This window comes from Macaca fascicularis, chromosome 6 (assembly GCF_037993035.2).
Source record: "Macaca fascicularis isolate 582-1 chromosome 6, T2T-MFA8v1.1".
In the NCBI taxonomy this organism is placed as follows: domain Eukaryota; kingdom Metazoa; phylum Chordata; class Mammalia; order Primates; family Cercopithecidae; genus Macaca; species Macaca fascicularis.
Window position 1 is genome coordinate 68,163,511 of NC_088380.1, and position 9,812 is coordinate 68,173,322.

The 9,812-nt window shown below is 41.1% G+C and overlaps 1 protein-coding gene across 15 annotated transcripts in view; it reads left to right on the forward strand.

Moving 5' to 3' along the window:
* Positions 1–3,859, forward strand: part of IPO11 (importin 11) — a 230,651-nt gene extending 226,792 nt beyond the window's left edge. For 9 of the 15 annotated variants that reach the window (XR_012413694.1, XM_073993507.1, XM_073993505.1 and 6 more), the window contains one exon: positions 1,062–3,859. Coding sequence is in view for 12 of the 15 variants with exons in the window: in XM_073993507.1 (XP_073849608.1) it covers positions 1,062–1,226 (165 nt within the window). In the remaining 3 variants the exon portion in view is untranslated. The remainder of the gene's footprint in view (positions 1–1,061) is intronic. The other 6 variants (XR_012413693.1, XR_012413695.1, XM_073993508.1 and 3 more) reach the window with 1 other exon arrangement.
* Positions 3,860–9,812: the final 5,953 nt, after the last annotated feature.

Genomic DNA, 9,812 nt, shown 5'->3' on the forward strand with positions numbered 1-9,812 from the left:
AGTGCAATGGCGCGATCTCAGCTCACTGCAACCTCCACATCCCGGATTTAGGCGATTCTTCTGCTTCAGCCTCCCAGGTAGCTGGGACTACAGGCATGCACCACCACGCCAGGCTAATTTTTGTATTTTTGGTAGAGACGGGGTTTCACCATATTGGCAGGCTGTTCTCAAACTCCTGACCTTATGATCTGCCCACCTCAGCCTCCTAAAGTGCTGGGATTACAGGCATGAGCCACCGGGCCCAGCCCTGCATTTTTCAGATATACATGGTACATTTATCGAAACTAAGAAACCAACATCGGTGCATTATTATTAACTAAACTCCAGACTTTTATTTCGATTTTACCAGTTTTTCTGGTAACACTCTTAGTTCCAGGATTCAATCCGGTATATCACACATTGCACTTAGCCTGGGTCCAGGTGTGTTTTATGTATATGTATGTATGTGCATGCCACAGGGATAGAAGAAGCCAAAATATTTTCCTTTATCATTGTTATCTTTAGGGAGTAGACTTATGGGTTATTTTTCATGAAATTATACTTCTTTTGTTTTCCAAATATCCCAGTGGGAGACGAGGAGTCCCTTTTTTTTTCAGCCAGAAGCATATACAGGAATTTAAATAGTATTGCAATCCAGGGTAGGGCAAACCCTGTCTCCTCTCTGGATCCTGAGGGCATCACTGGGTTGCCACAGTGGCCTACCCTATCTTCCTAAGGAGAATGCTGGACAATTGTATTTAATGTTCTTCAGCATGTTCTGTTTCTTTTAGAATGCTTTCTACTAGGCTTTGATGCTTTATATGAGTGAGTCCCCCAGCTCTTCAGAAATGGCTAATCAGAAAACATGTTCAGGGGGCCCTAGGGAACTGAAGTTAGACTAATTGAATGAAATTTTCTTTGACAGATTTTTCCACTGTGAGACTATTACAGAATCTGTGTAAGAAGAGAGGCAGAAGCAATTTTGTTACTGTGGAAGAGATTACAAAGAACTTGTAAACTGCAGGTAGGAGAGACTTGTTTTGCTTTTTTGACACAGTCTTGCTCCTCTCTGTATCCCACAGCTGGCCCTGAAGGACCCTGTTCATATGGTGTCACTGCAGCAGTTCATCTACGAGAAGCTCAAGGCACAGCAGGAGATGCTAGGAGAACAAGGTTTCCAGTCCCTCATGGAAACGGTGGACACGGAGATTGTCACCCAGCTACAGGAATTTTTGCAAGGATTCTAAGAGCACATGACATGTGGCTGCCTCGCCTTTCAGAAACAAGCTGAGTAACCTAGCCTGCCGTTTGTATGTGAGAGCCTGCTGAGATGAAGAAATCACTTCATGAAAATAAGCAAAGACCACACATTTTTTTTACTACAAAATGTAAAGGATAAATGTAAATCCTGCATAACTAAAATCACAAACCTATTCCTCAAAAGAATTTAATTTTATATTTATGAGGGGGCCCTTTACTAAAAAGTACATGTAAAAGTACATTTGATGACAATAGCTGCTTAGTTTCCTGTTAAGAGAAGAAACTTTATCTTTTAATTATGTGCTCTTAACATTTGAAGATAAGAGTTAATGCCCGAGATGTTTTTCTGCAACCAAAATTCATTAAATTTGGCTGCCTTATCCTTTTTTTAAGCTAATGAAACTACAGGTTTGAAAACTGACAAAGCTGTTCAGATGATGCTATTAAAGAAATGTGTGTACTAAGCAAAAATGTATAATAGTGACAAATACACATTACCAAGCTTATCTTGCAAGGGAGTTATTTTCATCTAACATAGAAAGTGTGTTTCATCAGACAAATGCTTTTATTTTCATTCTAATAATTTGATACAGAAATTAGTAAAGGCATTTTTTTCTTTTTTTTTTTTTTCCCAGTAAATACGTTGAGTCTACAAATGTACATTTGTAAGGCCTGTAAAAGTGAACGTGTGAGACTGCAGTACCACATGGGAGACCTCTAGTTATGGTTTGGTCCTAGTTCCTTTGTTACTCCTGTGAGCACCAAGAAGAACTGGGCGACTCCCAGTCCCACCTGTGCTGTGACAGTCCCACGTGGCTATGACAGACTGTTCAGTACTTACCCTTCTCAGGTTCCTCAGTGCAGGGGTGCATCAGGGCCTCAATAATAGGGGTATACCTGGGAGGATCCAGCAGTAATCCCCAGGGTACCAGGATTACTAGTATTCTGATGGAACTAGTCTTCCTTCCTTATTCCTCCAACATGCAGTACATAAAAAGGGGAAAAGGAGAAAAAAAAAGCCTTACTTTGTTTTACTTGCCATTGATTGTAAGGAAACTTTAAAGCATTTTTTAGGAAATACTCAAAAGCAAGGTTGGAAAATGTTTTATCTTTCTATAGAAAGTTGGGTACAGTATGTAACTGCGGGAAACCCACTGCCCCTTTGTAAGCTGTGGAACCCAAAATGTATGGGGATATTTGATGTTTTCAGAAAGAGGAGGAAAATATGGTCCAAATTAAATTTTCCAAAGATACCTCACCTTGGACTGATTTGTCTGACTACTTTTCTTGCTCCCCCCAAAAAATGAGTTCTTAAAAATTGCCCAATGACTTAGAAAGGGAGTTTTCTTTTATACTCTAGCTTGGATTCTGTGCTAGTAGGTATCAGTACTGCAGGTAGCAAATCCTAGTTACCCTTTTAATTTATCTTCATTTAAAGACAAAAAGCTCCTTTCAAGTGATATTTCTTTATCAGTATTACTAAGTCCTCAAGACTGATCCAAGAATTTCTTTTTGTTGACTTAATTATTTTCATTTGAAACACTAACCCATTAGTGTTATCAGAAATTCTCAAACATGCTCATTTTTTAAAGTACTCATCCTTCTAATTCCTGACAGATTTCATTATAGTGCCATCGCAAATATTACTGAAATAGCTACCTTGCAAAAGAAGTAAAAAGCTTATCTCAGGGAAAGAGTTTGCTTCATTTTTTAAACTCGTAAGTTTAAATAGGCTTGATAAATAGCTCAGAAAAATAATTCATGTATCTTGAATTTTTAAGTGCTCAATTAAGACATAAAATGTAATTAATGGTTTACAGAATTCTATTCATTAACAGAACTATATAACAAATATATTAAGTTTAAGACAAACAACTCAACCAGGCCTCTGGCCTCTGGTTGAACTGTGGCTCCTGAAACAAGGTAATGATCATTTATACTCCAAAAACATTCCTTTTCTATTTATTTTCTATTCCAAAGACTTCTCCCAACCCTCTCACAAAGGCCCATGTGACTAACAATGACATTTTAAAGCTTCCTTATGAGTTGGTCCCTCCTCTCTCTCCTACTAGTCATTTTAGAGAATCCACATTATTGCATACACTTTTTAAAAAGATACAGTTTTTCTTGAAAACTCCTCACTTTAATCTTTATTTTACCCATTTCTTTATTCAGTTAGTATTTATTGAGTTACTGTTTCATGCCATAATGCTATGCTACATTCTGAGATGAGAACAGAGTATCCACCTTTGTGAAATTTCACAGTTGATTAGGAACACAGACTTGCCGACATGCTACAAGAAAATAGGGGTTCTGATGGAAGGGCACATTCTAAAGCAGTTGGCCTGCAGGTGAAGGAGATTGTGTATGAAATAAAATGATGCTGTCACTGTATAATTTGATAGTTATTTAAAAACTGCTCTATAATGGCATGGTTTGGTGAGGCTACTTAAGCGTCAATGGCACTATACTGGAACTGGGCAACTCCCTGACTCCAGACTCGCATCAATTTGGAGTCACTCTAACATACAAAATCATCAGGTTTTGAAAATATTGGATCTTTGTAGCCTCACGACTAATTTATAATTCCATGAATTAAAATATAAGGCTCACCTACTAAGGGTTGTTGTCTTTTCTACTTCTCCAAGTCATAAACCTGAAGTGCATAGAAATTTAAAAGTTGAAGAGCTAATGAAGATAACATGCATGTCATGAAAACCAAAATACTTTCTTCTCCTAACTTTAGAAAAGAAAAAAATCTGCAGAAGCATGAAGAAAATAGTGTAAATGAACCCCAGTATACCCTTCATCTAGATTTACCAAACTTGACATTTTGCCATATTTACTCTCTTTATATATGTGTGTCTGTATATAAATATACTTACATATACACACATGTACTTTCACTAACCATTTGAAAGTACAAACACTACAGAAGTTTATTATTATCAACCTTTATCTCCAAATACTTTAGCAGACATCTGAGGATGCCATTCCTCTACATATCCACTAATGCCATTATACACCTAAGAAAATTCTCAATAATGCAATAACATCTAATAGTTCATATTCCAATTTTCCCTACTGCCACACAGATGTCCTTTATGTGGCATGTAATAAAAGACATACAAAAACCATGTGTTTTTTCATCCAGAATCCTCTCACTTATTTTAGACAGGGTATCACCCTGTCACCCAGGCTGGAATGCAGTGACTTGATCTCGGCTTGCTGCAGCCTCCACCTCCCTGGCCCAGGTGATCCTCCCACCTCAGTCTCCCAGGCAGCTGGGACTACAGGCACTTGCCACCATGTGGGGCTAATTTTTGTATATTTTTGTAGAGACGGAGTTTCACCATATTGCCCAGACTGGTCTCGAACTCCTGGGCTCAAGTGGCCCGCCTTGGCCTCCCAAAGTGCTAGGATTACAGGCCTCAGCCACCAGACCCAGCTCCATTTAATATTTATACATTGCATTTGGCTGCTTAATTTTTCAATCTAGAATTGTCTTTTCATGTCTTTGGCTTTTTAGAAGAATCCAAGGTAATTGCCCTGTAGAATGTTCCTTATTGTGGAATTTTCTAATTGTTTCCTCACAATGTTATTCAGGTAAGCATTTTTGGCAACAACACTAATCTGGTAATGTACAGTTTCTGTGACATCACATCAGGAGGCACATAAAGTTCGGTGGTTCTGCTGATGATACTAAGCACCAGGCCTCTCTATTATACGGATAATTTTTTTTTTGAGACGGAATCTCGCACTGTCGCCCAGGCTGCAGTGCAGTGGTGTGATCGCTCACTGCAACCTCCGCCTCCCGGGGTTCAAGTGATTCTCCTGCCTCAGCCTCCCGAGTAGCTGGGACTACAGGCACCCACCACCATGCCCTGCTTATTTTTTGTATTTTTAGTGGAGACAGGGTTTCACCATATTGGCCAGGCTGATCTTGAACTCCTGATCTCGTGATCCACCTTCCTCAGCCTCCCAGAGTGCTGGGATGAAAACAGGCGTGAGCCACTGCGCCTGGCCAGATAAATTTTTAAAGAGTTCTTAACAGCTCTAGAAATGTCCAGTGGTTATTTTGTTGGTTGATTGTTTGTTTTAACCTGAATCAGAGCTCTTATCACCACCAGCTTGCCTGTTCATTTACAAAAGTTCTGCAACTTTCTTTTAACCTAGAAAAGTAGCATGGCTGAACTGGAGAAGAAGTATATTAAACTTGGTTCAAGTTTCATCAGCCTTAAGTCTCTGAAACTCCTTTATGTTACTGCAAACCGTTTAGTCAAGAGTCATCTCTCGGCCAGATGCGGTGGCTTGCACCTGTAATCCCAGCTACTCGGGAGGCTGAGGCAGGAGAATCGCTTGAACCCTGGAGGCAGAGGTAGCAGTGAGCCAAGATCGCGCCATTGCACTCCAGCCTGGGCGAAGAGAGCGAAATGCCATGTCAAAAAAGAAAAAAAAAAGTCACCTCTCTTGAGAGTTCTATTTCTCTCGTTTTTAGGTTATGTAGTTCTTTGTGACTTCCAATATTATTTTAACTCACACACCACTAAAATGGAAGGTAAACACTGCCTTTTCCATTACCAAAATATCCTTTTTGGATTTGGAAACTTGGCAAAGAGGCAGATATGCAGCAATACTTTTTTTTTTTTTTTTTTTTGAGACGGAGTCTCGCTCCCTCACCCAGGCTGGAGTGCAGTGGCCGGATCTCAGCTCACTGCAAGCTCCGCCTCCCGGGTTTACGCCATTCTCCTGCCTCAGCCTCCCGAGTAGCTGGGACTACAGGCGCCCGCCACCTCGCCCGGCTAAGTTTTTGTATTTTTAGTAGAGACGGGGTTTCACTGTGTTAGCCAGGACGGTCTGGATCTCCTGACCTCGTGATCCGCCCGTCTCGGCCTCCCAAAGTGCTGGGATTACAGGCTTGAGCCACCGCGCCCGGCCTGCAGCAATACTTTATCTTTTTAGTGAGACTCGAATTTGGGCTGAGCTTAGAAACATGCTAGACTTGAGAGCATTGCCTTTGAGTGTGGTTAAGGATAAGAAGCAGTACATATCAGCTGGCAAAATGAGGAGAAAAAAATAATCATTTCCTTAAATGTGAAGAGGCTTTGATCTTGGTCTTTTGGTAGGACTGTGACATCTGCTGGAAAAGCAGTTTAAAGTCACCTTTTTACCACTTAATATTCTGTCCCAAACATACCTTAACTGTATAGAACTTGGTGTCCCGTGAAGTGGTAAAAACCAATTCATCTGATTGTAGAGCTGAAACTTTTTACACAGCTTCATGCTGTTTGTTGAAGTGGAGCTTTAGAGCCCTTGGGGGTGAATACCTCAGTGTCCTGGAAAGGGTTCCAGCTATTGATCTGAGAGTCTGTTTTTACTTCTGGGCAATTGGACTCCTGGCCTGAGGGACTCCTTATGGTCTGAAGCTCTGGGATAAAATTCAAAACTGAGAGTTGTTGACTACATTTTCTCTTGAATTCTTTCTTGCCATAACAAGTGGAAAGTCCCTGATTGGCCAACGATGTTTAACAAGCAAGAAGGTTTTGCTCTTTGTTCCAGCAAATGCCTGTATCCAACTCATCTGGGCCTGTTGGAATTTATTAAGTGTACCTTGAAGAACTGTCTAATCCAGGAAGGAATATATTGGTATCTGGTGATCCTGCCCTTTTCCCTTCAATGTAAAACATTGATTTTCATGCCACTTTAATTTGACAGTAGTTCAAAAATAGGATGCAAGCAACTGCTAGAACAGGGAAGAGTCTAGGGAGGCTTAAAGCATTTCTATCTGTCTGCAACTAGGCAGGTGGCTTAAAAGTGGGAAGTAGGTCTTTTGGCTAGAATTCTGCTTGTTGGGGATTTTTTTTTTTTTTTTTTTTTCAGATGGAGCCTTGCTTTGTCGCCCAGGCTAGAGTGAAGTGGTGCGATCTCGGCTCACTGCAAGCTCCACCTCCCGGGTTCACACCATTCTCCTGCCTCAGCCTCCCAAGTAGCTGGGACTACAGGCGCCCACCACCATGCCCAGCTAATTTTTTTTGTTTTTTTTTAGTAGAGACGGGGTTTCACTGTGTTAGCCAGGATGATCTTGATCTCCTGACCTCATGATCCGCCTGCCTCGGCCTCCCAAAGTGCTGGGATTACAGGCGTGAGCCACCACTCCCAGCCTGGGGATTTTTATTGTAAGGGTTACAGCAGAAAATCTGGATATGAGACTGAGCAGACCTGCAAGTGAGCTTTCAGTTTCTCTCAATTGCTTTAACCTGAAGTGAGATCAGCATCTCATTTCAAAAGGGGCAGGTCATTTCCACAGTGCTTTCTAGGGCAGCCCCAAAGTGACTTTTTCTTCTTTTTGTAATGAACACTGCAATTTGAGCAAGAGTCTAGAAGAGCAAAACTTTTTGATTGACGGAAAGTTGTAGCTCATAAAAGTGCTCACTGAGCTCAGAAATGTATTGACAGCCAGGGGAGGAAAGTCTACTGACAGATCCGGAGGTAATCACAAATTAAAGAAGTGCTCTATTTAGGTAAGGGAGGCAGTTTGATTATTTCTTTTTTGAGTTGAAAGGCACATGGCCTGGACTATCTCTGGCAGTGAAATCAATACCATGAAATGGCCTTTTCCTTTCAGCCTTGTCTGTTCTTTACTTAAAGCACAATGCATTGAGGAATGCTGAGCCAGGTGAGGAAATTCATCGTTTTAACCAACTAACGGCCACTCACAATTTGGAAGTATGGAAACCCAAATTTACTGAAATAATAAATTAGGGACTTGGCTATTTTACAAAGCTCTTCTTTCAAAAGGTTCTTTGTTATAGTTACCATTTGGACTAAAGGAACAAGGTAGACTTTTAGTTAACCTTTTTTTTTTTTATCTAATAATAATATTGCAGAGCAGGAATGGAATCAGGGAGATGATCTATTCTTAACTAGTCATTTCATAGATGAGGAAATGGACCGGAAAGATAAGGCCAACAGCCCTGGGTCCTTGGTGTCTCCTTCAATATACTTTATTTATTTTATTATTTTATTTTCCAAGATGGAGTTTTTGCTCTGTCACCTAGGCTGGAGTGCAATGCCACAATCTCAGCTCACTGCAACCTCCACCTCCTGGGTTCAAGCGATTCTCCTGCCTCAGCCCCCGAAGTAGCTGGGATTACAGGCATGCACCATCAAGCCTGGCTAATTTTGTATTTTTAATAGAGACAGGGTTTTGCAGTGTTGGCCAGGCTGCTCTCGAACTCCTGACCTCGGGTGATCTGCCAGCCTTGGCCTCCCAAAGTGCTGGGATTACAGGCGTGAGCCACTGTGGCCGGCCGCTTTATTTATTATTAATATTATTATTATTATTACTGAGACAGAGTCTTACTCTGTCTCCCAGGCTGGAGTTCAGTGGTGCGATCTCAGCTCACTGCAACCTCCGCCACCCAGGTTCAAGGGATTCTCCTGTCTCAGCCTCCTGAGTAGATGGGACTACAGGTGTGCACCAACAGGTCTGGCTAATTTTTTGTATTTTTAATAGAGATGGGGTTTCACCATGTTGACCATGCTGGCTAGTTCATTTGGCTAGTTTGGGAGTTCCGCCTGCCTCAACCTCTCAAAGTGCTGGGATTACAGGCCACTGCACCCAGCCTACTTAAAGATACTTTAAATTATACTTCCTTTTAATAAATGTTAATGGTTCCCTAAATTTATAATACACATTTTAATCTACATCTGTCTTCAAATAACACTTCATGTGTAGTGCAGATACCTTATAACAGAGTAGTCCCAATTCATCTCTCCCAACCCCTATGAAGCTGCTGTCTCTCATTTCACTTATTCACGGGTTATAATCATCCAGTACATGATTCCTGTTGTTAAGCAGTTATCCTTCAGTTCAAGTAAGAATTTTCAAAATGAAAGATTTGGTTTTGCCTTTATTTCTTCTCTGACAGTCGTCCTTTCCTTATAGAGATCCAAGTCTGACCTATATCATTTTCCTTCTAATATTGTTTGCATGGCAGGTCTGATGGCAATGAATTCCCTGTCTTTGTCTGAGAAAGTCCTTTTCCTTAACTTTTGAAGGGTACTTTTAGTAGATATAAGATTCCAGATTTTTCTTCTTTCGGACCTTTATTTCACTTCACACATTTCTTGCTTGCATGGTTTCTGATGAGACGTCCACCATAATTCTTATCCATGTTCTTCTATAGGCTAAAAAAAAAAAAAGAAAGATTAAAAATCTGCCTCTGCCTTCTTTATCTCTCTTAATTTTTGGTTTCCTACAGCAGGGGTCCCCCAACCCCCAGGCTGCAGACCTGTACCAGTCAGTGGCCCATTAGGAACCAGGCCACGTAGCAGGAGGTAAACAGCGATCATTACTGCCTGAGTTCCGCCTCCTGTCAGATCAGCAGCAGCGTTTGATTTTCACAGGAGCTTGAACCCTATTGTGAAGTGTGCATGTGAGGGATCTAGGCTGTATGCTCCTTATGAGAATCTAACCGATTATCTGAGGTGGAACAGTTTCATCCCAAAACCATCTCCCCGCCACCATGGAAGTACTGTCTTCCACGAAACTGGTCCCTCGTGCCAAAAAT